General features: G+C 49.0%; 8 protein-coding genes across 8 annotated transcripts; 5 read left to right on the forward strand and 3 right to left on the reverse strand.

Annotated features, from left to right (window-relative positions):
* Positions 1 to 463: 463 nt before the first annotated feature.
* Positions 464 to 3,880, forward strand: F4807DRAFT_247329 (WD40-repeat-containing domain protein). Its single transcript, XM_047994355.1, has 3 exons — positions 464 to 524; positions 582 to 694; positions 760 to 3,880. The coding sequence occupies exons 1-3, from the start codon at positions 507 to 509 to the stop codon at positions 3,338 to 3,340; spliced, it is 2,712 nt and encodes a 903-aa protein (XP_047850456.1). The 5' UTR covers positions 464 to 506; the 3' UTR covers positions 3,341 to 3,880.
* A 1,323-nt stretch (positions 3,881 to 5,203) lies between these two features.
* F4807DRAFT_247346 (P-loop containing nucleoside triphosphate hydrolase protein) lies at positions 5,204 to 7,852 on the forward strand. Its single transcript, XM_047994356.1, has 4 exons — positions 5,204 to 5,856; positions 5,951 to 6,113; positions 6,252 to 6,698; positions 6,770 to 7,852. The coding sequence occupies exons 1-4, from the start codon at positions 5,368 to 5,370 to the stop codon at positions 7,516 to 7,518; spliced, it is 1,848 nt and encodes a 615-aa protein (XP_047850457.1). The 5' UTR covers positions 5,204 to 5,367; the 3' UTR covers positions 7,519 to 7,852.
* F4807DRAFT_247349 (uncharacterized protein) lies at positions 7,622 to 11,874 on the reverse strand. Its single transcript, XM_047994357.1, has 3 exons — positions 11,478 to 11,874; positions 7,881 to 11,419; positions 7,622 to 7,821 (listed from the first exon to the last, which is right to left on the reverse strand). Exons 1-2 carry the CDS (start codon positions 11,620 to 11,622, stop codon positions 7,959 to 7,961), a joined length of 3,606 nt encoding a protein of 1,201 aa, XP_047850458.1. The 5' UTR covers positions 11,623 to 11,874; the 3' UTR covers positions 7,622 to 7,821; positions 7,881 to 7,958.
* Positions 11,875 to 12,043: 169 nt separating this feature from the next.
* Positions 12,044 to 14,859, forward strand: F4807DRAFT_441030 (CASP C terminal-domain-containing protein). The gene is made up of 2 exons (XM_047999346.1): positions 12,044 to 12,365; positions 12,426 to 14,859. The coding sequence occupies exons 1-2, from the start codon at positions 12,236 to 12,238 to the stop codon at positions 14,528 to 14,530; spliced, it is 2,235 nt and encodes a 744-aa protein (XP_047850459.1). The 5' UTR covers positions 12,044 to 12,235; the 3' UTR covers positions 14,531 to 14,859.
* A 2,353-nt stretch (positions 14,860 to 17,212) lies between these two features.
* On the forward strand, positions 17,213 to 18,720 carry F4807DRAFT_441033 (uncharacterized protein). Its single transcript, XM_047999347.1, has 3 exons — positions 17,213 to 17,722; positions 17,780 to 18,326; positions 18,385 to 18,720. Exons 1-3 carry the CDS (start codon positions 17,512 to 17,514, stop codon positions 18,416 to 18,418), a joined length of 792 nt encoding a protein of 263 aa, XP_047850460.1. The 5' UTR covers positions 17,213 to 17,511; the 3' UTR covers positions 18,419 to 18,720.
* A 1,484-nt stretch (positions 18,721 to 20,204) lies between these two features.
* Positions 20,205 to 21,570, forward strand: F4807DRAFT_441036 (carbohydrate-binding module family 13 protein). The gene is made up of 4 exons (XM_047999348.1): positions 20,205 to 20,764; positions 20,830 to 20,933; positions 20,989 to 21,102; positions 21,159 to 21,570. The coding sequence occupies exons 1-4, from the start codon at positions 20,613 to 20,615 to the stop codon at positions 21,293 to 21,295; spliced, it is 507 nt and encodes a 168-aa protein (XP_047850461.1). The 5' UTR covers positions 20,205 to 20,612; the 3' UTR covers positions 21,296 to 21,570.
* An 870-nt stretch (positions 21,571 to 22,440) lies between these two features.
* On the reverse strand, positions 22,441 to 24,589 carry F4807DRAFT_441038 (ubiquitinyl hydrolase). The gene is made up of 4 exons (XM_047999349.1): positions 24,521 to 24,589; positions 24,055 to 24,407; positions 23,978 to 23,991; positions 22,441 to 23,916 (listed from the first exon to the last, which is right to left on the reverse strand). The coding sequence occupies exons 2-4, from the start codon at positions 24,074 to 24,076 to the stop codon at positions 22,990 to 22,992; spliced, it is 963 nt and encodes a 320-aa protein (XP_047850462.1). The 5' UTR covers positions 24,077 to 24,407; positions 24,521 to 24,589; the 3' UTR covers positions 22,441 to 22,989.
* Positions 24,590 to 24,789: 200 nt separating this feature from the next.
* F4807DRAFT_453722 (xanthine/uracil permease family protein-like protein) lies at positions 24,790 to 27,326 on the reverse strand (the record flags this gene model as incomplete). Its single annotated transcript, XM_048000500.1, has 9 exons — positions 24,790 to 25,288; positions 25,339 to 25,463; positions 25,520 to 26,000; positions 26,061 to 26,170; positions 26,224 to 26,575; positions 26,625 to 26,718; positions 26,789 to 26,885; positions 26,944 to 27,033; positions 27,213 to 27,326. The coding sequence occupies 9 exons, from the start codon at positions 27,324 to 27,326 to the stop codon at positions 24,790 to 24,792; spliced, it is 1,962 nt and encodes a 653-aa protein (XP_047850463.1).
* Between the last annotated feature and the right edge of the window lie 227 nt (positions 27,327 to 27,553).

Genomic DNA, 27,553 nt, shown 5'->3' on the forward strand with positions numbered 1-27,553 from the left:
CTGATGTTTCTTTTTCAGAATATGGGCCGACGTTGATGTTGACAGACGAAGAGTCGGGATCGGGCTTCTTCAGGGGAAAGTAATTGCTGGTCAAGGTCAAGCAAATTTCCTTTAACCTTTTACCTTTTAGCACAAAACCAACCTCAACGTGCAGGGCAACCGAAAAGGGACCAGGATTAAATTACTTGTCAGTGGCCCCTTACCCCATTCTGTTCTGCCATTTCCCTGTAGTACCTCGTGTGGTTCGAGCGTCGAAGCCTTGACCGCCTACCACAGCCAATCAGGTTTTGAGCCGGTAAAGGCAGTAGCACACCTCCACTAATAAACAGCGTCTCAAATTGATTGGCTGCAAACTTTGGCTTCTTATCGTAGCTTCCCTGAGGAATTGTTATCTTATCACTGATAACAAAGACGAAAAAAAGTTACATGCAGCCGACAAGTCTGGCGCATACAAGACTCAATTCTCTAATGAATAAAAGTGTCTACATAATCGCTATGCCGTGACAATGAAGACAGACTTTAAAGTGAGTTTCTTCGTCAATCTTGCAGCATTGAAACAACAACTAACTATTGGATGTTAGTTTTCCAATCTTCTTGGAACCGTCTACTGCCAGGGCAATCTATTGTATAGCCCTGATGGAACATGCTTATTCTCACCGGTAGGAAACCGAGTTACGGTTTTCAATCTCGTGGAGTAAGTCGCGCTACACTTAACCCTAGCTGGGAATACATGGTTTCTAACGAATTGACCTCTCATAGTAACAAATCATACACTCTTCCCTTTGCGCATAGAAAGAATATCTCGAGAATTGGCTTGACGCCGCGGGGTAATCTTCTGCTCTCTGTTGACGAAGATGGACACGCAATCCTAACCAATGTCCCACGACGAATATCCATATACCACTTTTCCTTCCGATCCCCGGTCACGGCCCTCTCTTTCTCTCCATCCGGACGCCACTTTGCCGTGGGACTAGGTCGAAAGACGGAAGTATGGCAGGTCCCATCAACCCCAGACTCCAATTCGGAGGGAGAACTGGAATTTGCACCTTTCGTTCGACATCACACACATATGGGGCATTTTGACGATGTCCATCATATCGAGTGGTCAAGAGATTCACGCTTCTTCTTGACTGCATCGAAAGACCTTACAGCCCGGATATGGAGTTTGGATATTGAGGAAGGATTTACCCCAACAGTCCTGTCAGGCCACAAGCAGGCTGTTATTGGAGCTTGGTTTTCAAAGGATCAAGAAACAATATACACTGTTAGCAAAGATGGCGCCGTCTTTGATTGGCAGTATACGAGGCATCCAAATGCGCCGCCACCGGACGAGGACGAAGGCATGGATGTTGATGGAGACGAGCGTTGGAGAATCGTCGAAAAGCACTATTTTATGCAGAGCAATGCTAATGTTAGATGTGCTGCTTTCCATCCCGAGTCCAACCTATTAGTTGCTGGCTTTTCTAATGGGATATTCGGGTTATACGAAATGCCCGATTTCAACTCTATCCACACCCTTAGCATATCACAGAACGAAATTGACTTTGTTACGATAAATAAGAGCGGAGAGTGGTTAGCCTTTGGGGCCTCTAAGCTAGGCCAGCTGCTTGTCTGGGAATGGCAATCCGAATCTTACATCTTAAAACAGCAAGGTCACTTCGACTCGATGAACTCTTTAGTTTACTCTCCCGACGGAAAGCGCATCATCACCACAGCCGACGACGGAAAAATCAAAGTCTGGGACGTTGATTCTGGGTTCTGCATAGTCACATTTACCGAACACACGAGTGGCGTAACTGCATGCGAGTTCGCGAAGAAGGGGAATGTTCTTTTTACCTCAAGCTTGGATGGTTCTATACGAGCATGGGACCTTATTCGATATCGAAACTTCCGAACATTCACTGCACCGAGCCGACTCTCCTTTTCCTGCATGGCAGTTGATCCCAGTGGTGAGGTGGTGGCTGCAGGATCTCTAGACTCATTCGATGTCCACATTTGGTCTGTGCAAACTGGTCAATTGCTCGACCAATTAGCTGGCCACGAAGGCCCCGTTTGCTCGTTAGCGTTCTCGCCGAACGGCAGTACCCTATTCAGTGGTAGTTGGGATCGGACAGCCAGGATGTGGTCCATATTCAGTCGCACACAGACCAGTGAACCTCTACAATTACAAGCAGATGTTCTAGACATCGCTGTCCGACCAGACTCCGCACAGCTTGCAATATCTACTTTAGATGGTCAGCTATCATTTTGGTCGGTCTCTGATGCTGAGCAAGTATCGGGTCTTGATGGGCGACGAGATGTATCGGGAGGCCGGAAGGTTACTGATCGCAGGACCGCCGCCAATGTAGCTGGCACCAAGAGTTTCAACACTATACGATATAGCACAGACGGCAGTTGCCTTTTGGCGGCAGGAAACAGCAAATATATTTGCCTCTATTCCGTCAGCACGATGGTTCTCTTGAAAAAGTTTACTGTTAGCGTCAACCTTTCCCTATCAGGAACGCAGGAGTTTTTAAACAGTAAGCTACTCACGGAGGCGGGACCGGAAGGATTACTCGATGACGAGGCCGACCTTTCAGATCGTGAGGCTCGGAAGGATAAGTTATTACCTGGTTCCAAGAGAGGCGGCGATCCATCTGCCAGAAAGAAGTTGCCTGAGGTAAAAGTGACGAGCGTTGGCTTCTCGCCCGCTGGCACTGCATTCTGTGCCGCATCAACGGAAGGTCTTCTCATATACAGCGTGGATAACGAACTCCAATTCGACCCATTCGATCTCAATATGGAAATTACGCCAGCTTCAACTCTTGCCGTTCTTGAAAACGAAAAGGACTATCTCAAGGCTTTAGTCATGGCATTCCGCCTCAATGAAGCACGATTGATTAAGAGGGTCTTTCAATCGGTACCATATACGGATATCCCATTGGTGGTGGAGCAATTTCCCACGGTATACGTCTCAAGGCTTCTACGATTCGTCGCAGCCCAGACCGAAGAATCGCCTCACATCGAATTTTGTCTCTTATGGATCAAGTCCTTAGTAGATAAACACGGATCTTGGCTCGCAGCAAATCGTAGTAAAGTGGATGTTGAGCTCCGAGTTGTTGCAAGAGCAGTTACGAGAATGCGAAACGAGATCAAGCGATTGGCGGATGAGAACGTATACATGGTCGACTATTTACTCGGACAGGCTAACAACAAACGTTTGGACACCAACGGCCAGAAATTGGTCACGGGTGAAGGCGATATCCATGTGAAGACGTTGGAGTCGGGCGAAGCGATGAGCTTGGAGGATACAATGCAGTCCGAGGCAGAGTCTGAGGCCGGGTGGGTCGGTCTAGAATGATGAAATCACACCAAGGCCACCGAGTTTCGAGGTCCAAATACGCAATGCGGTTACGGGCGCGGGACTCATTTCTCGCCAAATGCGACCCCTTCGGACTCTGGAGGCAGCAGATGTTGGCCCTAATCTTTGGTCAAGTTGAGGGGTTGCCTTCGAGATAGAGAGATAGCCTCATTGCGAGCCCCTTAGTGCAGCAAGTCGAGGTGTTAGTCGCTTACACAAACACAAGGAAAGTCAACAAATAATGTTAGTACTGTGAGAGGAGGTTTGTTCTTGCTCACCTGACCCTCTAGCCTATAAACTTACTCGGTTTTAGGAGGGTATTTGCTCGGCAATATTCCTCAATCGTCGCAATATAAACCGATACCACCTTATTTGCGATGCCTCATTCTCGTCTCGACCGATAGCGCTTGGTTTGCCGCCCAAGGCTCAATAAATCCACATTAGACGCATGTTGGTTGGCTCATCCATGCTACTGCAGATTTGGTGCTCGATCTAAGCTACGTGAAAGAGGAAGCAACCCTCTATGTCCTTTCAACTCAGGAGTCTCAGGCTGGACATGCCAAACTTATGTAGTCGGTACTTGTCATTAATTCGGGCCGGCTTGTGGATGTTGGGTTTTCGGACCGCAATGCATTAGATTGCCTCATATCCTCGGATTTGATACCGAGGAGTTGGGAGGCTCACTGTCTGTGGGTCTCCCTCGTGGGAGTTCAATGTCGCAATGTTGGATTAGATACGCAATGAAATCCTTCTGTTGTGCTGACGACTGAGGATGTAATTTTCAAAGTCTTGCAGATATTCTAAGAGACATACGTGGATGTATTTATACGCATGTGGAGTTATCCGGATTCTGACATACCTTGAAATTTAAACAGCTGGCTTTTTGTCCTTGTAACGGTGTTTTGGAGACTTCAAAGGGGGTGAATTGGCCCTTGGCCACACAGATGAGACTTCGTTCCTGATAACCTAAACCCATCCATATATTGTCAACTAAGGGCTTATAGACCCGCCTTTAGTAACTCTGTTGGCTCGAATCACTGACCTTACTCTTAGTGCCACATCCGGCATCGCTAGGCTAATGTCAGAATGCCAATAATATGAGGCTAGGATTGTCGGTATAGCTGCCTACCAAGCCACTTTGATTGGATATAAAAGCCGGACCTACATCTATGTAGTATGTATGATATGCATATAACGTTGTACGAGAAGTATAGTCACCGTCTGCATTTATAATATTCACACACACATTTGAAGCCTCAACGAAAACCATATATGCAGAAATCACAACGACTCCATGTGCTGTAACCTTTTTTCAGCTTCACTTTCTGGCCCATTTAATCACGAGGTACCATTCTAACTATATTTTCTAGCCATTTATAGCGAATATGTACTCCAATTCCATTACGCATAGATGACATATGTTGGAGAGTATACCAATCCAAACATAGCTACTTAGTAATATGATTCTATAAGCACAGTATGATCACTCCTTATATATGATCACGTTACTTAGCAAACTCACTGCCCAGATCACCTTTTCGCTCTGTTACATATAATTGAATCAAACAATCTCGTCTTTGGCTCGTTTCACCCCCGTGTAAGTGTTTGGGGTTATTTACAACTTGACACAGTGAAATCCGTTAACGGCGATTTTGGAACTTACACTTGGCTAGTTCTGTGGCGAGCAAAAACCTGCATATAAAGGCTAGGGGGAGCCAATGGCGACTCTTTGATATTGCCACCGGATAAGGGTCAACTAACGTACCTACTTACCTGCCTAGCCATGCACGTATGATACGCATGACTACCTATATTCTCGTGACAATTCTCTTCTCACGTCGTCGTAAGGCTGAAAAGAAGTCCTAATCCTTACCTTGCAAGCCAACCCTGCCTTAGCCCTTCTTATTATTCCTCATATAAATCCCTAGTTGATCCTATCATCTACCTTCAAAGTTCCAGCCTGCTCCCTGGAACCATCCATTATTGGTCCGCTCTTCAGAAACTGCAACTTTTTGACATCAGAGACGATGGATTACAGTGGCGTTCTCAATAACCTGCTTCCGAGCATAGGACTCAATATGTCGGATGCTGCCGGGAATGACACGACGGATAACACACCGCACGCAAAAGTGGTAGAGAGCATCCTCGGCCTCGTCGGACTCCGTGGCTTTGCTCCCATCTACGGGTTCATAGGCAGCAAGCTAGGCATCGAGCCGTCCTATATACTAACAGCTATTGGCGTTATCTGGGCGTTCAATAAGTTATTCCGCCAGATATATACATCCCTTTACAACATCGTGATCAGCCACTTTATGTGCAGTATCCACATCCTCAACAGCGATGACATCTACGCGCATCTCATGGAGTGGTTGGCTTCCCAGCCCCAGATCGTCAACTCAAGAGCCCTGATAGCCGAGACCGCAAGCAAGAGGGCTTGGGAGTTCGAGGACGCGTCAGATCTGGCAAGGGATAACACCGGACGCTATCTTAACTTCTCGAACCAAGAAGCTAGAGCTGTAAGCTTACCTATCTCTATCACGCCTATCCTGCCCTTGTACCTCGGTATCCGAATATCGTGCCATTGAGACTTCGCTAACATTCAAGTCAAAGCCACCACAGTACAGCCCGTCAATAGGTCTCCACGGCTTCTGGTGGAAGGGGCAATATTTCCGGCTTCAGCGCAAGCGGGAGTCCGTACTCGACGAGAACAGCCTCGGCCAAGTGTTAAAGGACCAGGAAGACATAGTGATCTCCTGTTTTTGGAGAAGTCCGGGTAAGCCTCTTCTCTTTCCCACCAATCACATTCCGACCCCTCCCCCTTTACTCCCTACCTACATACGACCTACTCCCACCTCACCACGTAACCCTAGGTACCTAAGCTGACAAGAAAACCCCCTTTCCCTCCCCGCAGAGCCTATCAAGCAGCTCCTCGCGCACGCCAAAGAGCAGTACTACCGCGACCACCAGGCGCGCACGATCGTCAAGCGTCCGAGCATGTACCACAACACGCGGCGGTACGCGGGCCGCTGCAGCTGGCACCAGGTCGCGAACCGGCCCGTGCGCGACATCCGCACCGTCGTGCTCGACGAGAAGCAGAAGCTGCAGGTCCTCGCCGACATCAACGAGTACCTGCACCCGGAGACGCCGCGCTGGTACGCGAACCGCGGCATCCCCCTGCGCCGGGGTTACCTCTTCCACGGCCCCCCCGGAACCGGGAAGACGTCGCTCTCCTTCGCGCTCGCCGGTATCTTCGGCCTCGACATCCACGTCATCTCCCTGCTCGAGCCGAGCCTGACCGAGGAGGACTTGAGCAGCCTGTTTGCCTCGCTGCCGCGCCGGTGTATCGTCTTGTTAGAAGGTAAAGTTTAAAAAGGCGCCCCTTTCCCTGCTTTTACCCACCTACCGCGTAACCCACTAACCCGCTCCCAGACATCGACACAGCCGGTCTCCGGCGCCCCGCCAGCAAAGACGACGAGCCCGCCCCCCCATCCACCACCTCCCCCTCCTCGTCCTCCTCCCGCGGCTCCAAGCCCGGCGGTAGGCACGCCAACGCCAACGCCGACGCCGAGCTCAAGGAAGGCTGGAAGATCAGCGACCTGGCAAAAGCGCTGAAGCAGGAAGGCGACGCGGACCGGAAGACGGGGATCTCTTTGTCGGGGCTCTTGAACGCGATCGACGGTGTGGCCTCGCACGAGGGGCGCGTGCTGATCATGACGACTAACACGCCTGAGCAGCTGGACGAGGCGCTAATCCGGCCGGGCCGTGTCGACCTGCAGGTCGCCTTCGCGAACGCGACGCAGGACCAGGCGCGCGAGCTGTTCATCCGCATGTACGAGGGCGCCTCCTCTCCTTCTACTACCTTGGCCAGCACGCCGGCACCGGGGATGGGGTTGGAGAAGGCCACGACAGGGAAGGCGATAAATGGCGACACAAAAGAGGCGAATGGTTTCGGTCCTAACGAGACCGGGGATCTAGACGTCCCCGTCGACGAGCTGCCCGCCATAGCCCAGGAATTCGGAAACAAGATCCCCGATAGCGAGTTCTCGCCCGCGCAGATCCAGGGGTACCTCCTCAAGCGCAAGAAGCACCCCCGCAAAGCTCTCGAAGAGGTGGATATGTGGGTCGAGGGGTTTCTTAAGCAGAAGGCGCTGAAGAGCAAGATCGTGCAGGTACAATAGAAGCTTGTTATGACGGATGAGGTATGAGATATGCCAGAAGAGTCATGGGAAAAAAACTCGGATTGAGGCTAGGCGTACTGAGAGATGAAAAATATTTGACCTATGCCGAATAAGCACGTCAGCATCATCTATGTCGGTAATGGTACGCTGGCGTTGGGCCTGTTCGACTTTGTGGCATTAGCCGGAGTTTGCGAGGTTCCGCCAGGTTTCGGTGTGTTAGCATTGCGTTAGATATTTAAGATTATGAATACATAATGAAACAAGGCGAACGGTATTCGTGATACAATTTTGGATTGATATGATCTACTAATATCATTAGTTGAAACCATTGTGAATACTTCCAAGGTAGTCCTATAACCTACCTAGTCAGTGGCTATAAACCAAAAAAGGGGTGTTGTAATGTCATTTATATTGTTAGATATCTGTGCACTATCGTGATCCTACGTTTCAATGCTAGGTCCCTTCTCCTCGATTCGCGCGATTAGATCATGCTGTGTCTGGAGATTCTGCGCCGAGCTAAGCGATCTCGCAATTGAGGTCTCGTTCTTTTCCACCACCATGCGTCTCAGGGCTTTCACTAAGAACCCCGCGACCAGGTCCACGCTCCAGGTATCTGGGATCACCGACAGGACATCTCCCACATCGAACCACCCACCGAACTTCTCTAATAGTAAGCCCGTTTGCTCCACGCGGTCGCTGACGTCCTCTAGTTCAAGGAATTCACCAAGCAAGGCGCGGAAGAGCCGTGCCTGCTGGTCTTGCGTTGGTGGTATGCTATCGCGACGCTTAGGCCCTTTGAGATTTTCTGGACTTGGGGGCGGTTGGTTTTGTTGAGCCTGGTAGATGGTATAGATACTAGCTCCGCCACGGAGGCAGTAAGACACGGCCGTATCGTAGTCTCCAAGCCGGTGAACTAATAGACGCAATGCGTTCTCGTGATTTCTTTCTCGGCCATCGAGGATTATTGTTTCAGGCACGAGAAGATCTTCATCTGTATTATTCAAACTTGCGATTCGGTCCCTAATAACTGCCAAGTCATAATTGTGGCTACCGCCTAGCAATTGCAAGAGTCGCAATCGGCTATGCCAGGCTTCGTCATCGGCAGGGGCGTTGTCCGTTAGGAACTGGCGGTACGTGGGTTTCGGGGGGTGTAAAGCGCGGTACGCCGTGTAAGTGGACTTCACCACCTCACGATGTTCAGGCGATGTTCGAAGGCGAGTGATTACAATGTCCAGATAGTACATGATCAACTCATTGACGTATACGGTGTGGCCTTTTCCGAATACGAGATACTCCAAATAGTATTTTACTGCATCCGGGGCCTCTTCCCTGAGAAGTTGGACTACTTGGCTCGGTTCGAACTTTGGAGCGCGGCCCTTATCCTCGGCAAAGATCTGAACACCAAGCTTTGGATTCCGGTTCGCAAGCCAAAGTCCATATTCTTGAACAAGTGCTTGGTTGCTGATTTTGGAGAGATACTCACGCACGCGCTGTTCGCCGTCAGTCAATTCTCCCCCATCGTCCCGTTCGCCTTCGATAATACGTTTCCATGTAGCCAAAACGTCTGCTACCATCTTGCGACTTTGGTAAAGCCTACTGAGTACATAAAGGCGATGATACGACTCGACCAAAGTCACTGCCCTATTAAAGCAGTCGACCCCTGTATCTACGAGCTCGTATAACTCTGCGCGAACAGACCTTGCTTTAGCTGGGCCAGGGTTTGAGTGCTGATCCAGTTCAAGGAGAACAGCAAGTAGGGCCGCATCGACGGTACGGAAAACCTCGTTCTCGTCTGGTATGCTACCAAAGCCCTTTTTACGTCGCCAGGCAGTCAGGAAACGCCTCAGGAAATGCAGGACTGGCTGTGATAAGGCGTCCATGGTCGAATTTTCCTTATCGAAGTCTCTGCCCGAGATGAATTCCTCGGCAGTAGACTTCACACCTCCGAAGATCCATATACCTCGTTTCGTCTCGATAACCTCATTGCGGACACCAGGTACAAGGGACAGAACCACTCGAGGATCAAGAAGGCTGTCTACTAAGATTTCTTCCATGGCTCGGAGTTCCGACTCCGAAAAGGGAGTATCCTCCGACTTAAGAAAGCTCGTGAGCAAGAGAATTCCTGCTCGTTGCCGTATGTAGCTAAAAGTTAAAAATTCTAGTTCTGACGTCGCATCTTGGCCACGGAAAGAATTTAGGATGGTGAACAAATTTTGTCGTGTGGAAGATACCTGGTCCGATGCCGTGACTGTTGCTTCTAGCTGTGCATCCAACCTCAAGATCAACGGATTTCGAACGGCCCACCATATGTTCTTCCCAGACCACACAGCTAAACGAGCTGTGGCTCCGGCAAGGCGACGAGCGAACTCTTGCTCTTCGGCGTTGCGTGTAGCTTGCCAGGAATCTGGGAAGAAGTCTTCACTTGAAGAATCGGTATCTCTTTCAAAGAGCTCCCTTTCTTTAGAAAGCCTCTCCATAGAAGATGCTGTTCGCGAGTCAACAGTTCGTAGTGACATGGTCGAAGTATCTAGGCCACCTGAGCCAAACGGCTTAAATCTTCGTCGGCACAATTTATCTACGATCTCGGAGAAGCTTGTGTCTTGAGTCCCACGTAAGGATCTTATCCCTATGCTTTGCTGAGAATTGACAACGGTGCCAACATTTGGTGGTTCAAGCCAGTGTTTTGCCACGTCACCTTCAGTAGCCGCGTCGGCATCCCAGCGTTGAATCTCTAAACCGTAATGGACGCCATCAGGAAAATCTCTTCCCATTGATGCAAGGACAAACCCCTCGTCTTCTGGGCCGAGTGAAGTTCGTGATGAAGAGATGTCTACAGACCCTCCATCGACGACAACCTCCTTAGGGTATCGATCAAACTCAATGGTAGGTCTGGTTGGATCTCCATCAAGGTTTACGAACATCCCAATGCCTGGCTCTAATGGACCTGTGCCTGTAACTAGGAGGAATTCTTCTGGTGTGGGGGATACGATCAGCGGTTTGAGAAAGCACGGCTGCGGTTTACTAGGTAGAGCCGGTCGGCTTGCTTGGCCCTTAGTTGTGCCATCTGGCGCTGAGTCATCAGGTGTCCTTTGACCTGCCTCCATTACGGGTGGAGTCGCCCCTCGGGATATAGGCTCATCATCCTCGCTAGCCCGATGTTCCTGCCTCCGGGTAGCGCCTGTGATGAAATCGCCTAGGCTAGTTCCTCGTTTATGAGCAGGGGGCTCAGGGCTCAGGGTCTGGGAACGAGACTGGGTGGAAGAATTGCTTCTTAGCAGCCCACCGGCACTTCCAGAAATATGTTGGGCCTGGCCAACGATATCGCCAGGTTCAGCCTCATCTAGAGACGAGATGGACATCAACGGGATCTTTAACTGCTGGTTGATTTCAAGCAGCGCATAGCTTCGCGAATCAGCTACACATGCGATCGAGTCCCTCCTCACGGATATCGTGCTTCCGGCAAAATCGATCTTCTTGATAGGACGAGCTCCATCGGCGATACTAACGACTTGAATCTTCCGGTTCAACGACAGCAGTATAGTAACACTAGCGGGTTCTCCTCGGTCATTGTTATCGACGCTCAGCTCATTAAGGTCTATACCGCCAACCCAGTTACAGTTCTTGACTTGTGTCGAACCGAAGACAGGGCTCAACTCCGGGAGCGAATAGAAAGTAACGGTCCAATTGCAAAGAATACAAGCCTTGCCGACGGTTGGCAGTAATAGAATTTGTTGAACGCCAGGTCGCGTAAAGTTCGACGTACTCGCAGATTCGGCAAAGGCAGGGCGCAATCGCGACGCGAGAATGAATGTCGCGGCGCTAGATTTGTCTCCAGGATCCGGGGGTATCTGGAAGAAGTGAAGAAGTTCGGAGTCGGATGTGCCTACATATAGATGGTCATCTTAAGAGACCGTTAGCTGTTGGTATAGACTCCTGAGGGCCTCGTGTGTCATGCGCACCTAGGTATTCAACACAATTGATCTTTATGTCGTCCCTGGTGCCATCTTCGGATAGCGGAACATCTTCGAATAGAGTACGAAGCACAAAAGGACCAACATCAAACTCCTTCAGCGATCGCTTGTCGCCTTGGGGATCGGAAGCCATAGCAAAGGCGGCAGCATCATAATAGGTCGGATTTTCTCATATTCGCGTCTCGTTATATATCACTAGGTTGTTATAAGTAGAAATATGTAAAAGTCAAGATAGACAATTCTAATCAGTCGATTATGGGGCTGAGATCTGTTAGAACTAGAAGCTGAGGTGGAGTTTCCTAATTGAGGTTGGGATTACGTAGGTCCACGGATACTGCGTCCTAGCAGGCTCCTAACGTAAAGTTGAACTTTAAATGTCCAAAACATGACTCTGATAGGCTGTAACCTTTCAGGGGTCTCAGGGACAACTACAGCGGATAGCGTGGTGTATTTAAGCTCTCAACCCACTGTAAAACCGAGTCACCAAGCTGGTGGATCCCTGCACATGCATTTACATGGCATTTAGCATTTCCAAGGTTGCGACGGAACGAACACGTTCAACTTCATAATTATTCTTTATTCAAAGTCCTACCGCCGACGCTTAACAGCCAACGACCAACGACCAACGTCGATCCCGTCCCGCCCCTTATCGATTCTACCCGTGTACTATACGAAACCCCCTATTAGCTTACATCTGATGATACGGTAGCTGTGGCAGCGACATCTGCCAAACCCAAAAGAAAAAGATGGCCAACGTGTCGAAGTCGCCCGAGGCCGCGCAACCATCAGCACCTCAACCTGCTGGTGATGGACAAGCAGAGAACTCCGGCCCAGATGGGACCAATCAGTTCCAACATGCTATTTCGGCATGGAGAAGTATGCGCTTATGCTACTCGCAATAGTTCTGTTGCCACACCCGGTACTAATTCTTGATAGACATCGATTTGGGTTCATTGATGTCGGCTCTCGACAACACTGCTTCAGACATTGTAGCTTTCCAACGAGATTCAACCGTCCAGCGAAAAGACCTGGCTCAGAAGACGAAAGATTTCCGAAAACTAGACGATGCGACCAAACTGACAGAAATCAAAGGCCTTCTAAAAGCATACCAGACATTCATCGATCTTCTCACCAATCATTCCAAATCCACCAATTCGGCATTTTTGCAGGTCTATTCCGCCCTCGAGAATGCACCGGACCCGTATCCTTTGCTTGAAGCTTCCGTCGACTCCATGCTTGTGGTTGAGGACACCCTACCTAAGCTTACTGAAGAAAACCAGCACCTACAGAACAATGTCGTCGAGCTTACATCGCAATTAGAAGAGACCGAGTCAAGACTGCAATCGGAGAGTGCTAGCCGAAAGCAGCTTGAAAATAATCTCGAGACTAAAGTCAAAGAAGTGGAGGCGTCGTGGACCGCAGTCGTAGACGAGAAGAAGGACAACTGGGAAGCGAAGGAAAAGGCATTGGAAGAGAAGATTGAAAGTCAAGATAGACTCATCAATGAAATTAAGGCTAGTTACGAGGTGAACCAGCGTCTAAAGGGATCCGAAGATGCGGATGACGAGGGTAGACATGGTCACGTTACGAACGCAGAGTTGGAAATGGTGAACTCTGACCTGGAGCGAACTAGTGCAAGGCTTGCGGAGGTCGAAGCTCGAAATGAACAACTACGCTTAGAACTCGCCCAATCTAAATCTCAAGTCCCGGCACAAGCACCTGTCCTAGAAGATGATCCTGGATATATTCGGATGAGATCAGAGAATTCGTCTCTCATCCGTAAGCTCGACTCGGCAAGAGTCGAGAAGGAAGGGTTCAAGAGGGATATCGACACAAAACTGCGAGGCTTGGAACGAGAGGTCGGTCTTTTGAAGGAGGAGCGCGATAGCCTGAAGGCGAAGGTTCAAAAGTGGAACGACTACGACGATATCAAGCAGGAACTTGAGGTTCTTAAGAGTATCGAATTCGCGACGGGTGATGACGACGACGTGTTAGCCGCTTCGGAGCCCAATGGCTCCGCCCAAAAAGGGAAGGGTGACACCCTAGAACAATTATTGTTGGCGAGGAATAAGAAGTTGAGCGACGAACTAACCATTTTACGGGTGTCTCATCAAGATCTGCAGAGTCGACTGGAGAACCTGCAAGAAGATATGTCCAGAACAAATGCAGATCTGGAGAGGTCACAGAACCTCAACGCGCAGCTGGAGAACGATCTAGCAAACCTTCAATCAGGAGCACAGAACGCGTTTCCCTCGGGAGCATCAGTGGCAGGTACTTACACAAGATACGCGCCGTCTATAGCACCTGGGAGGAGAGGCGGAAGAACTTCGCCGACTTCATCAATCATATCCGGTTTTGATCCCCGCGTGACTGGGGGCGAACCAATGGGTGGTGGCTCGGGTATCTTACCCATGATCACCGCTCAACGTGACCGCTTCAAAAAGCGAAATGCTCAGCTCGAAGGAGAGTTGTCAGAAAGTCATCGTACCGTTTCGCAGCTGCGGCAAGAGATCGCAGCCTTGCAGAAGGACAACCTTCAACTATACGAAAAGACACGGTACGTATCGACTTATAATCGGAATGGACCGTCCGCGTCGTCATCATCTGCGTATGCGTCGAACCCGAATCCGTCAGTAGTCGCCATGGGCGGTACGGGAAACCCTGGGATTGCGTTGGATCGGTATAAAAAGGCATACGAGTCCAATATTTCACCATTTGCGGCTTTTAGAGGACGTGAGTCAGCAAGAGCCTACAAACGAATGAGTCTTCCCGAGAGGATAGTCTACTCAGTAACCCGGATGGTGCTGGCTTCGAGAACGAGCAGGAATCTTTTTGCAGCTTACTGCGTCGCATTACATATCCTAGTATTTTTCTCGCTCTACTGGCTCGGCACGTCGGACGTCGATCAGCATTCGAGCAATCTCAGCAAGGGTGTAGCCGCTGCAGCAGCGGCAGGAGGGTTGGCCGGCGGCAATACCGGTGGGAGAGGGCAAGCTGCCAATCCTGGGAGTTGGCAAGAAGAGGGTTTCAACGGGCACTGATGATTACGTCCGCAGGGTTATACATCTATTGTACCAATACCGGCCGAGTTCTGTTTAATACGGCATGTGCCATGCAACTAATACTAGCCCATTAAGTTGAACATATTGCTCATATGTTTAAAGTATTTGGATATCAAACCACCGCGGCGTGTTTAGGTGTTCGGATTACATTCAATACTAATGTGGACGCAACCCAGGCTATATCGGCATCTAAGCAAGAAGGCTTAGAAGAAGCAGGCTTCTAGATGGTCACAAGCAAATATGCAGTAATAAATTAATCACGATGCCCACCATCGGAGCCAGAATGGTGCCCATCTTAAATAGAGGAACCTTCTTCATTTGTTCCATACCGTGAAAGGTGAAAAAAAGCCAAGGTCTAGAAATGTGGCCTCCCCGAGCCGCCGTGTTGGATATATGATGCACGCAATATGCAGACGGCCCGCCTGAGACAGCTCTAGCCTGTTGACGACTCTTTTCTGATTGGCTAATAGTATCTAGTCATGATGGCGAGTAATATCTATACTCGGTTACTCAGCGAATACCGGACTTGGCTACACAGGGGACTACGTAAGTGGTCTTGTTACTGCCTATTCTGGACCTTGTCCGGGGTTTAATGGGTTTTAATGCTCTGCTTGACGCTGGCGGGCTGGGCTACAAGAGCACGAATACGGTATTAATTTACTGGCGTACACAAATGTTCGACTCTCACCGTAGGCGAGACACCAATCATATGACGCGAACCGATGTCTTGACCGCGGCTGCAACCCACACCCGAGACTCGTATGTGGTACAGCAGACGGGAGGACGCCGGGAAGGCTTCGATGTATTGTTCGGCGAGACATAATGGTGGACATTCAATAGACCGTTAGTTACCTGCCTACACAAGTTGGCTTAATTATGTACATATGTACGGAGTTTTCGGCCGTCGGACGAGCGAGACGCCTTTCTCCTTTCAGCATCACCTGAGACGAGGCAACATCGATGATATGTAGGATATGTAATAAGAAGCTAATTTGCAAGAATATGTGCGTACGGTGGTATTGCATTCGATATAAATTTGCCCACATCCCGAGAGCCAGTCGGTGGCTGGAGAAGCCGGAAAGCTTGTATGCGCGGTGATTGGTGGATGCGTATAATCCGGGCTAATTGGCCCGAACGGGTATGATAGGGACCGGATTAAGCGAGAGGTCCCGAGGGCCTAATTTTGTTATTTTTGGGTGTTCGGGCGCGCTTGTTGCTATTTTGAGACGCTAACCGCCACATCGCATGCCTGCATGTGTATGTATATGCGGGGTCAAAATAATTAGCCCGGATTTGTTGCTTTCGAAATTAACCCACCTTCTCAACCTTGGAAGTGTGCTTTCGCGGGCTAATACCTTTTTACCCTTGTCCATTCATATTTGCTTTTTTTTTTCACCACATACCACTTTCAACCTTGCAACCAAGGCACGGAATACTACAGTAGGGACTCTACGTTGTATGATCTGATGGCGTCTGCAAGCAGCCGAGATCCCCTCCCAGCTTCTCAAAGTTTCTTTACCTATCTTCTGCAGCGGGTCTACCAATGACGCGCAAGTAAGCTGTCATCGACCAAGGCCTAGGTCGATCTTAAAGTTGCAGCGGAACGGCTTCCATCGTCAACCGGATATATGAAGTTCCTTGAATTAGGGCTTAGTAGCAGGGCCATTATTACGACAACATACATGATTCCATTAGCAGAGCATCAGAGTGACGAGGAGGGTCATTTTAGCATTGAAGCTATGCTAACAGCTCCGTGCTTCGCCTACCTTACTTTAGGTAATGCCTCGTCCAGCAATGCCATGCTGGCGTCAATAGGAATCTAGCAATGATTCCCATGACTTGGTAAGATGCCGTTGGTCATGTTACATGATGCCAAACTTCTACTCCCGAAGTGGGAGCCCATTGCAGATGTCATTGCGATTGCAGGGTTTAGAAGACCCTTACATCCGATACGCCTTGCAGCGAGCTACCGACCAACATCTCTACACGTGGCGTACTATGGCATACAAACAGTTTATTATGATCTCTCGTGTCTTTCCTATATCCAGCTATACAGAACACGACTATCTTCAACGCTGACGATGACTATCTGCTTAACTTGAATAGAATTGTAGTATCTTCAAACAACAAGCGTTTTGCCGCTACACCCCTCTTCATCTCTCATGGGCACACGAAGAAATATCAACCAAGCGTTGACCGGGTGGCCGAAGAAGAGGCGGCCGCTGGCGCTTGCAAGGTAGCTTCGCCAGCCAGTAAGATCGTCGTTTGCCGGCTATACACCCCTGCCAACGGGTCCTAGCTGCAGATCGCTTGGCTCTCCATACAGAGCCCCATGTTAAATCGATGGCAGGGGTTTTCGAAATATGGAATACTACCAACCTTGCGTCTAGTTCTCGCCGGCTCGCTCTTTTACCGCGGGACTCATAGGCAAAATGACCATTCTTCAGCTGCAGATGCTCGAACTTCTCGATGACACCCTTGTCTAGTCTTGCAGACTTCCCGGTGCAAATTTAGGACCCATTCAGGGTCCCACGTTATCGTGCCGCTGGACTGGGGTAGGGCGTAGCCAAGAAAATCCAAGCAGTTCAGAGGTAGGCTGGCGGCGTCTCTACATTTAATAACCCCATCTCATCCCGCTCCCGAAGATGTGTTCAACCACTGTATATACATCTTCAACTCTATCTTATATATATCTCTCTTCCGGGAGATCATTTCCTTTTACGTTTTCCTATTCTCTATCTCCTTTAGTGTTTCTTTTATTTCCTTGTCCATCTATAGTCTATCTATCTTCTGTATCTTGGGTCCGGGTTTTCTTTGGGTTTTCTATTTCTTATTAGTCTACATCTACGCACATAACGACCAAGACTACCTGAGAACTCAACAAAGAAACTACTTCGGTTCAACTTTGGACAATCGACAACATCTACTCCGCATACTTCTTCCGACTCACATCTACCAAAATGTATGCTTCGACATTACTGGTATCATTTCTCGGTGCTTCGACCGTCATCGCTGCTCCAACATGGCCATCATTCAACCGGGACGCCGCTAAGACAGACGGCCTCAATACCGTTTCCGAGTACTTCAACATGTTAGCCTCGAAAGTCGAAGTAGGGAAATACATGGCGGCGGCTCCGGTCTGTGATCTTTCGAAGGCTCAGATGGCAGCAGGTTTGTCACTCGTCTTACCAACAGCACTCTAAGCAATTTAATTAACACGATTCTCAGCTCCTACGCCACTGCCACCCCCATCCGCGGGTCTGACTCTGAAGCACGTGGCTATAGGCCGTGGGACGCAAAACTACACATGCGATACTACCAACGCCACGGCCGTCCCGACCGCCGTAGGAGCCGTTGCAACTCTTTTCAACGCTAGCTGTGTCGCCGCAACATATCCGGATCTTCTTCAGCTCCTGCCAAAGCTTGCATTGCAGTTCAACCTCACGACACAGGAGAACTCTCGCATGGGGCCGACCAACCTCATCATCTCGGGCCACCACTTCTTTGAAGACGCCACCACCCCGTTCTTCAACCTCGACACAAACCAGTACAACCTAGGCGAAGCCCCATGCACCAAGACCAATTCCACAAACGCACCGGACGATGCGCCTAAGGGTCAGCAAGGCGAGAAGGCCGTTGCATGGCTGAAACTGAAGACCGAGAGCGGCTCCACGGGCAACTTGCAAGAGGTCTACCGGATCAACACGGCGGGCGGTTCTCCCCCGGCGACCTGCCAAGGCCAGCCAGCCGCATTCGAGGTGCAATATTCCGCGCAGTAAGTTCCCGTTCTTAAGCATAGGCTCTATTGAATATCTTGCTAACATGTAACATAGATACTGGTTCTGGGAGGGTGAATCTCGATCATGAGTAACACTACCATCTCTAAACTTAGTAAAATTGTATAAACCGGAAAGTTAAAGGGGTACGGCAGTGCTTTGTAATAGGGAAGCGGACATGGGCGGTGTTTTCCGCCTGCGCGTATCAGTCATAAGACACGCGGCAGGCATTTATCAGCGGAGAACACAGCTCCGTCTTCCTCAGGGCGTTCGGGATGGGCACGATTCAGCGGGGATATCCAGTGTTACGATTCATACAATTTCTTCTTTTTAACTAGTAAACTACCTATTTCTATCTTGTTAATATATTTATAAACTACTTTTTTCATTGTATATTATTCACGTTATCTTAATGTGACATGGTGATGTCCCTCTTCGTGGTGCTGATGAGATATCATAATTGTCCTAATATCACGGTCTCTAATGAGGTAATCCCTAATCATTCGATACTGATAAGTGTGACGTCACTCGTGAAGTTTACTGCAATGGTGCTAAGCTATACTTGAAACATAAGGGTTAGACTCTTCTTTTGTTAGACTATAGTAGCTATCTACGGAAGTGTTTCCACCGAAAACGATATGTCACGATAGCTACTATAGCTATAGTTTCATAAACCACCATTCGCTATACTCGCCTTTTTGAGTGTAGGCATGTGTCAGGTCATACGGAAGGTGTCAAAGCCACGAGATCTATAGATTGAGTTGAAACGGGAGGCGCAGTCGTAGATTAGCGATTCTTGGCCCGGGCCCTGACCTGAGGGCGATCCGGGTCCCGGACCCGAAGGATTGGCGTGGGGAAGGAGCGGCGTAAGGATCTGGTTTCCATATCGAAGGGTTTGGGTTTGTTTCTCTCCTGAAACTTTGAAACGGATAGTATCGCAACCGGTGGTTGAGCCGGGGTCGTGCTCGGCCTGAGCGCGCATAGGTAATATGGGTAAAATACCTAGGTACCGGCGTGAGTTTTTATGTAAATCTTATAGTCCAATTAATATCTACTAATCTGATATCTACAGAACCGTCTTTTTAAATTACCAAAGCGATAGCTGTATTAGTGGATCTTCATTGTTGAGGCAGACACGAAGGCTATCGCAGCTCATGGACGAACTTGAAACGAAAGGGCCAAGCCCCATCGTGACATGTTTAATTCCTAGTACCTACCTATTCTTTGCCGATACACTAGAAGCATTTTAAATGCTACCAAGTTAAAAGATAGTGAACGGAGAATGATACCGTATGAATATTGTCTTTGGCGAATGATAGGGGTCGCCTTACGACTTACCTCAGCGAACCATGACCAGTTTAGATAGCATCACTGTGGGATATCTTATTCACGTGAGTCTATATATACACCCATAAATAGTAATATGTAATTAATATTTATAATGTAATAGAAACTGATTTTAAGTTTAGCAATTCAGTTAGTGGATATTGTGACGTTGAAATAGACTACAGGACCCTTAAGCTAGAAGGACCCCTATCTAGTACGAAGACTGCCGTCCTTCTCTTTAACTCTAATGAGATATCCGACGCAATTCTCATATGTGACAAACGTATTAATTTAGAATCGTTTCTCTACAAATTGATAGTTTAGGCCTCACAATCGAGCGAAAAGCCCCCTGACATCTCAAGGGCTATTTGCCTCCTAACCCTCCGAACGCTGCTTAGTTTGAACTTTTCATAAAACATGACGGCCAATGACATAATTACATAGTTTTGAAGCCTTTCTCAATGAGGCATGGTCGGGGACAACGTAAAGTTGCCTCAGGAGAATCCAATGCCGTGCCTTGTTCTAGTGCATATTAGCCGAGTATAATATAGGGGGGTAAAGGTGAGGGCGGATATAGGAATAGCGGCAGATCTATTGGTGCCCGTCTCGTGGAGAATCTGCCGACGATCAAGAAATACGACCCATGGTCCTTCTCCGTCAATTTAATCAATAGACCATTGACGGATTAGGTAATGTATACCAAGCTCCGAGAAATGGGGAAGCTTCCTCATACTTCCCCAGCTTCGAATGGGCTTTAATATATTTATGAAGCTGGAGGATTGGTTGCCAATTAGGCTAGTAAATTGGCTCTGGGCAAGCTTAGATATTCTGGTAGATGGATCTGCTCTATATAAATATCATGTATCCTTCAGTTCGTGACCTCACTGACGATCCTGCAACAGACAATTATCAAATCCTGAAATCTACCTAGGTACGCAGAACCAACGACAGAAACCAAAATGTTGGCAACTTCTTTCCTCATGCTCGCGTTCGCCGCGGCTGGCTTTGCCCAGGCCCCTGAAGGCTACCGTACTGTATATGTCACTTCGATGGTGGACCCCAAGTTCGTCTTGGTCCCCATGACAGCTACTAGCGGTAGCACCTTGGTAGTGTTCGTCTATAACCCCCCTAAATATCGAAAACACATGTTCTAACCTGTACTTTTCACGTTTGAAGTAAGACAGCTGCTCAGACACCCGAACAACAATGGTATATCACAAGTGGCAACACAAAGATCCAGCTAGCCGGCACTGAGCTGTGTCTAGATGCAGGCGAACAATGTAATTATTCAACGGAATCATATTACGGATCAGTCAGAACTAACGACATCAACAGCCAACTGGAAGGATATGGCCAACATCTACATTAAGGAGTGTTCTGACACGGCCGACTCTCAGAAGTGGGTAGCTATGGAAGACGGAAGAATCGCCCTTGAGTTGTCGAGCCCACGTAAGTCCCACGTATTCAAATCTATATTATTATTGTAGCTAACATGAAAAAAATAGAGGAATGCCTCGACCTCCAGTTCATGAGAGCCACAGAGAACAACCCGGTCGGTCTATACAGCTGCGCAGGATTAGGAAACACCGGTGCCGCAGACAAGGGCATCAACTGGCCGCTTACCGACGCCACTGACCCTTAAAATTATGGATCACCAACTACTTACTATTCAAGTGATGGGCACTTGAAAGGGTATTATCCAGAGCCAAGTGGATTAGGAAGCTTGCTTCTAGGGAATACGAGACCTAATTACACAAAAAACTATCATGCTCTTTTATAGTCACCATTCAAATCATGTTCCTGTCGTTGAACCAAGTAAATAAGGAGAAAGCCTAATTCTAAAAGTAGTTAGAAGACATCACATCAAGCTGTCACAATAAGAAGGTAGCTAAAGGGACTTGTTCATGCTCGCCGTAATTCCATTCGTATTCCTCAATGATGTGTGCTCTCGAGTTTACTATCCGCCAGACAAGCTAGAGCTAATAACTCACTTCCTAGGTAATCAAGGACATCACTAGTTTAATAACAGAGATATCCGACTATATAAACGTGCCTAGGTGATCTAAGGGGTACGTAGGTATGTTACATTCTATATAGCTCATTCACAGGCCTGGAATATCTACAAAATTTCTTACTCCTTTTATTAAACATGTTGATAGATTATAAACTTTATAAGGATTCAAGATATATTCGAGTTTCCAAGTCATCGTGCCTCGGTAGTCAGCACCGTTAACTTCAAGACGGTAGGAATCAGCAACGTTTCTCTAAACACCTAGATATCGGGCCAACACAATATTAACAGACAAGGTATTAGCAAACCACGATACGTAGTGTATAACACTAGATTGCTTACCATTGCCTAAACAGTATAAAGATCAGTCCGAGCACGAATCATAACTAAGACCTACCTAGTATAAAACCTCATCCCTTCCTTGCATGCTAGCCAGAATATCTTAATTTAATTCTCATCAGTTTGTACGTTAAAAAGCGCCTCCGTACGTCGCCTAGTTAGGTACCCAACCATATATAATATCAATACCACGCCTAGCCCAAGGAACCGTCTACGTATATACATTCTCATTGTTAACTAGGTAAGAAATCTGTTTGTTCCTGTCCTTAAAGTAAGCAATTCCCAGCTTCGCGGCACGGGAACCGGGATTAAGCGATCGCAAACCTTGCCTTACGCCGCCTGGGTACCGATCTTAAGAGACAGAAGAGGGAGAGGGAGAGGGGGTCCGAGAGCGTGAAACATCAAAGATCGCCCCCCTCTTCTTAGTTGCACAACACCTGGTGCCTTGCGGAATACATAGGATCTAACTTTAATTATCAGCTTGTTTGCGACCCCAATGCAGCCAGCGATGTGACGGCCACACCCGGAGGGGTCCCTCGGTACCCAGTCGCATCGAACGGACGGGGTGGGACAGTAAATGGACCAGGAACCGAGCCGAATGGAAATGATATACGCTAGGTATCTCCCTGTTCCATATGGGAGTTTTCCTCTAGGTTCCACTCTCGAGATCCATATCCAGAGCTCCTAAGTCGGAGCTTTATTACAAGGACATGTGTAGTTAGATGCTCGGTTAATGAGTATTCGTAAGAGGTACAATGATGACTTCGCGTTGAGCACATTCCGCGCCTGAAATCCGCAATAGCATTGTTACCGCCCGATACATTGTGTACCGTAATTCATAGCTCTAAGACGTAGTCTCTATCCCATGCCATCCACAAACAGGCAAGGCCGCCAAGAACACACTATGCTAGGTCTCCGCCGCCTCTGGCGCAAGACCTCACGATGGGGAAACCCCATTATCAAACCCATCTCCCAGCCCCTAACCCCTAACCTTCCATCTCCACGTCCCCACCGCCCCCTTTCTTCCTACCCTCAAGCCTCAGCCTCGTCTTCGCCTTCGCGTCCTCGACCCAGCGCGCATACGCCTCCTCGCCTCCCTCCCTCATCTTCGTCTCCACAACCCCCTTCAGCACCGCACCCGCGAACCCGACGAAATTGTGTCTCCGAAGCGCGTTCTCGAACTGCCAGTCGCGCCTCTTCCGCTCCTCCCGCGCCAGCGCCTCCGCGTCGCCCATCTCGCGCGCCGCGACGCGCCGGTCGCGCACCATCGCCAGGAGGTTGAACCGGATCTCCGAGAGGTCGTAGCGCGCGACGCGGCGCTGCAGGACCGCGCTGACCTTGGCGGGGAAGTCCTCCGCCGACGCGCACGCGCCGTGCGTGATCGGCGCCGGCTGCAGGCCGTCCAGCTCGTACAGCGTCCCGTTGATCGGCGTGTACGCGACGAAGTGGAACGCGTCCTCCGCCTCGCCCCCCTGCCGCTGCGTCTCGTCCACGAACGGGCTGCTCTTGGCGAAGCTGTTGTGCGCGTCGCGGATCAGCTCGCTGTTGCTCAGCGCCTCGCCCCTGAACTCCGGCGGCAGCGCCATCGTGAACTCTTTGAACTCCCTTAGCTTCTCGCCGATATCTACCTCGCTATCCTCTCTGTTCATCAGCATGCTTAGAAGCGCCTGCGTCCCGCACGCATTCTGTATCGTCTGCGCCGCGAACCACAAGTTCTCGGCGGCGTCGCGGTCGAAGGCACCGTCGAGCGGTTTGTCGGTCGACGTGTACGGTGTGTCCGTCGGATACTTGAAGAGAAAGATAACGCCGTAGACTGGGTAGAGCTCGGCTATCGCCTCCGGATCTAGCGTGAGCAGCTCTTCGAACTGCACATCCTGGACGCCCAGATTGTTGAGAAGAAACGTAAAGACACCCTATAGAAAATTGATTAGCCCTAAGAATATTAGTAGTAAGTAAGATAGGGATTTCACATACAGCATCCGACTCAACTATGAATAGTAGTTAGCAAGCCATACTCATGATCAGCAAACGGCCAACGAGGTCAACTCAACTGGTATTCCATCCGCCACTCATCTTTCAATTAAGCTTGCCCGGACAAGGCAAGGTGTTGGCTGTAGCTTGTATTATCTACGTAGCTTAGACAGATCCAGAGTTACTTAATCAAGGAAGAGAATAATGTAGAAGTGTGTCTAGGTAGGAAGTTTGTATTCGCATAAAATAGCCGAATGAAAAGTTGCTGTGATGTCAAGTTGCACAATAAAAGAGCTAGGTACCTTGTAGGTACGTACATCAGGTACACAATGATGCTTACGTGCCTGCGTACCGGAGCTGTTGTGGACCGTTGCGGGAGCTAAGGTCCGCATTTCTTGACGACCTGATAAGATAAGGCGGATAAACTACGGCGCTTGATGCTATTAGATTGGGTACTTGGGTACTTTATTCATTCGTCTTTTTCTCATCGGGGATGGGTTCGTGTTTTGAGTTATCTGAGCTATAGCAAAGGAGATCTGTTTTTACACTTAACCTTGAAGGAGGCTAGGTATATGCATCCCAAGAAGAGGAGCCTAGTCTTTCCACAGATCTCTCAAGAAACATTATGTGAATCATTTCGTTATCTACTGGCATTATCATTGCCAGTAAACTGACGTGATCTTTTCCTTCATTAGTGTTCTTCATCATCATTACCCCCCATACACAGAGAAAACACTTTTAGGAAGAAAATTGCCTAATATTGGCAAATTCGTGATCGGGGTCAACTTGCATTTGTTGCTTATTCCCTTGCTCTTTCAATCAAGAGAGGGCAGGTCGTGATCGCGAGGTCGAGGCTGTCCCTGAACTTGAGTCTGAGCCTGACCCTGGGGGTGGTGGTGAGCCTGGATAGGAGCCTGGGGTTGAGGGTAGGGTTGAGGCTGAACCTGAGGTTGAATGTGAGCCTGGGGGTACACGTGGCTGATGTGGCTGACGTGGGCGTTGGGGTGGCTTTGACTCTCCACAACGTGTACGTCCTTGTCTTCGGCCGAATTGCTTCGCGAAATGGAGTTAGTGGCGGCGTTCATGGCGCTATCATTGTCAACCAGTTCCACATCGTCCTTTGTGTCGTCCATGTGGAAGCGGGAGGGCAAAATCCGTCGCTGGATGCACCTCATCCATCCGGGGAGATCTCTCGATGCCATTCCCCAATCATAAACCTCTTTCTCGTGCCAGTTCGACGGGGTGACTCGGCCATTGGTAAGTCTCACGACAACCCAGATCATAGTGTTGAGGACGACATAGACCATCATTCCTCTATAAATACGATTAGCTCGTGCTAGTTTACTTGATAGGGGGAGACTCACGCGATAAGGCCGTAGGCGACGCTGTAGCTGAAAGGCATAAAGGCCAGCGTAACAAAGGACGGGACGGCGTCACCGATATACTGCCAATTGATGTTGATGACTTGACGGATCATCAAGCAGCCGACCTGGCAAAGTAGTATTAGTTATTTCCTCGTCCTCTCAAACTTTTAGATATGCTTACCAGAATCAAGGTCGATCCTGTGGCCCAAGGCGGAACAGAGGCCAGGATAGGGGCAAAGAAGAGACAGATTAGGAAGCAAACGCCGGCGGAAATAGCGGTCAGTCCAGTTCGACCTCCTTCTGCGATTCCTGCACCACTCTCGATGAAGGCGGTAGTGGGTGAACAACCAAAGAGAGAGCCGATCGAGATCATGAAGGCATCAGTGCAGTAAGCGATGGTTGAACGAGGAAAATCGCCATCATCTCTGACCACTCCACAGAACTTGGCCATCGAATATAGTGTTGCAGTACAGTCAATGATGTCAACGTAGAGAAAAGTAATGAGTGCTAGGGCGAACTGAGCACCATTGGCGCCGGAGAGGTTCCACTCGTTGACATTCAAGACAGACTCGATAGGATGGAATGCGATAACTTGCTTGAAGAATTGGAATCGCTCTTCACCAGCTTCCGTGTAAGGGAAGTAGGTAAATGGGGTATTACGGCTAAAAAGCGTCAGTCGATTCTTCCAGGTCCTTCACGAGTTCGAGAAATGTTCTACTCACGGCCAAGACATAATTGACACGATTCCAATACCGATGACGATGGCACTCTTGACTTTGAAAGCCATCAAGAACGCAACGAAGATGCCGCCAATGAAAATGCCGATCCACATCTGTCAGCAATTGTTAGCTGAAGGAACTCGATTTAGGGGGAAGATTTTCTTACACCGGGATTCTCCATGATGTGGCTAGCACATTCGCCCTTGGCGTCAAGATACTCGGCGGGACATCCACCAATTGCAAGGGGGGTAGAGAAACCTCCTGTGATGGCGCCAATACCTGCTGAATAGGACAATCCGATCTCTGTAAGGAACAGGCCAATTCCAACACCACACGCGGTCTTAATAGTAGCCGGTATCATGCGGACTAGCCACTGTCGCATTCCAGTCAGAGCCAGGAATATGAAGATGAAACCCTCCACGAAGATTGCAGTGAGGGCGATCCGATAAGGGACCTTGCCAGTACCATGCCAGCCGACAACCTGGTACGTGAAGTAGGCATTAAGGCCCATGCCTGGTCTTGAGGTATGTTAGAAGAAGGTTTATATAGACAAGAGTTTGGACGTACCCGAGAGCAACAGGCAGGTTTGTAAGGAAGCCGAAGAGGATACTGGCAAGGCCAGCAATAGCGGCAGTGGCCGTGATCAAATCGCGCTTCAGAACTACATGGGAAGTAATTAGCCTCGGTTCTTACCAAAGTCATCTCTTGTTCTAGGGGTCTAAGAAGCTTACCTGCTTGACAGTTGGCGTAATTAGGATCACCGGGGCAACCCGGCTCTGATCCGGGGGGACATTCGCATGTACCTCCAGAGTCCGCGAGAACAGCGGCCTGTTTTGGTTTATCAGATGAAATATCACAGGAGGATGGTGGAGTGTGTGGTACTTACATTGACTGCAACAATGTACGCCATAGTGGCAAAAGTGGTCAAGCCGGCGCGAATCTCCCGGAAGAAAGAGGAACCGCGGACGGTTTTGGGCTGATCATTGTTAGCAAAATAGTTGCTGGCATGTATGATCGAGAGTATTTATTGTCGTGGGTTACGAAGGCCGAATGAGTTCGCAGTATGGATGGAATACATCATATCAAGATCATTGTGTTGGGGACAAGGGGATGTATAGGAATCGGGTCATTGAAGGTAAAGACAGTCTAACTTACATGACCAGAGCCATCTAGGCGAAAGACGCGACCGAAAGTCGAGCTATTGATACGGTCCTCAATAGAGGCTAGCTTGTTCATCGACGAATCGACGAGTGCACCTAGATCAGGCATGGTGTCTGGCTCGGGTGACAAAAAATCACGTCGAATAAGGGGTGCACAGGGAAAGATTGGTAATTATTTCTTAAGGAGGGAAAATGAAACCGATACGGAAGACGGAATTTTTTAAGTCGGGGAAGAAGAAGATTTGTCAGTGAGTGATATGAATAAGGTCGGATAAAGTTGACAAGAGATCGGTCAACTAAGATGCAACTATATTCAACGAGTTTGTGGGAAACAAG

This window comes from Annulohypoxylon truncatum, assembly GCF_022578515.1.
Source record: "Annulohypoxylon truncatum strain CBS 140777 unplaced genomic scaffold F4807scaffold_38, whole genome shotgun sequence".
In the NCBI taxonomy this organism is placed as follows: Eukaryota; Fungi; Ascomycota; class Sordariomycetes; order Xylariales; family Hypoxylaceae; genus Annulohypoxylon; species Annulohypoxylon truncatum.

Coding starts and splice junctions, on each gene's coding strand:
- F4807DRAFT_247329 (XM_047994355.1), top strand. Junction 695..759: donor ACGGTTTTCAATCTCGTGGA/GTAAGTCGCGCT, acceptor GACCTCTCATAG/TAACAAATCATACACTCTTC.
- F4807DRAFT_247346 (XM_047994356.1), top strand. CDS start 5,368: ATGGATTACAGTGGCGTTCTCAATAACCTGCTTCCGAGCATAGGACTC. Junction 6,114..6,251: donor CTGTTTTTGGAGAAGTCCGG/GTAAGCCTCTTC, acceptor CCCTCCCCGCAG/AGCCTATCAAGCAGCTCCTC. Junction 6,699..6,769: donor GTGTATCGTCTTGTTAGAAG/GTAAAGTTTAAA, acceptor ACCCGCTCCCAG/ACATCGACACAGCCGGTCTC.
- F4807DRAFT_441036 (XM_047999348.1), top strand. CDS start 20,613: ATGTTGGCAACTTCTTTCCTCATGCTCGCGTTCGCCGCGGCTGGCTTT. Junction 20,765..20,829: donor AGCGGTAGCACCTTGGTAGT/GTTCGTCTATAA, acceptor TCACGTTTGAAG/TAAGACAGCTGCTCAGACAC. Junction 21,103..21,158: donor CCTTGAGTTGTCGAGCCCAC/GTAAGTCCCACG, acceptor TGAAAAAAATAG/AGGAATGCCTCGACCTCCAG.
- F4807DRAFT_441030 (XM_047999346.1), top strand. CDS start 12,236: ATGGCCAACGTGTCGAAGTCGCCCGAGGCCGCGCAACCATCAGCACCT. Junction 12,366..12,425: donor TGCTATTTCGGCATGGAGAA/GTATGCGCTTAT, acceptor AATTCTTGATAG/ACATCGATTTGGGTTCATTG.
- F4807DRAFT_247349 (XM_047994357.1), bottom strand. CDS start 11,622: ATGGCTTCCGATCCCCAAGGCGACAAGCGATCGCTGAAGGAGTTTGAT. Junction 11,420..11,477: donor CAATTGTGTTGAATACCTAG/GTGCGCATGACA, acceptor CGGTCTCTTAAG/ATGACCATCTATATGTAGGC.
- F4807DRAFT_441038 (XM_047999349.1), bottom strand. CDS start 24,076: ATGAGTGGCGGATGGAATACCA.
- F4807DRAFT_441033 (XM_047999347.1), top strand. CDS start 17,512: ATGTATGCTTCGACATTACTGGTATCATTTCTCGGTGCTTCGACCGTC. Junction 17,723..17,779: donor GAAGGCTCAGATGGCAGCAG/GTTTGTCACTCG, acceptor CACGATTCTCAG/CTCCTACGCCACTGCCACCC. Junction 18,327..18,384: donor GAGGTGCAATATTCCGCGCA/GTAAGTTCCCGT, acceptor CATGTAACATAG/ATACTGGTTCTGGGAGGGTG.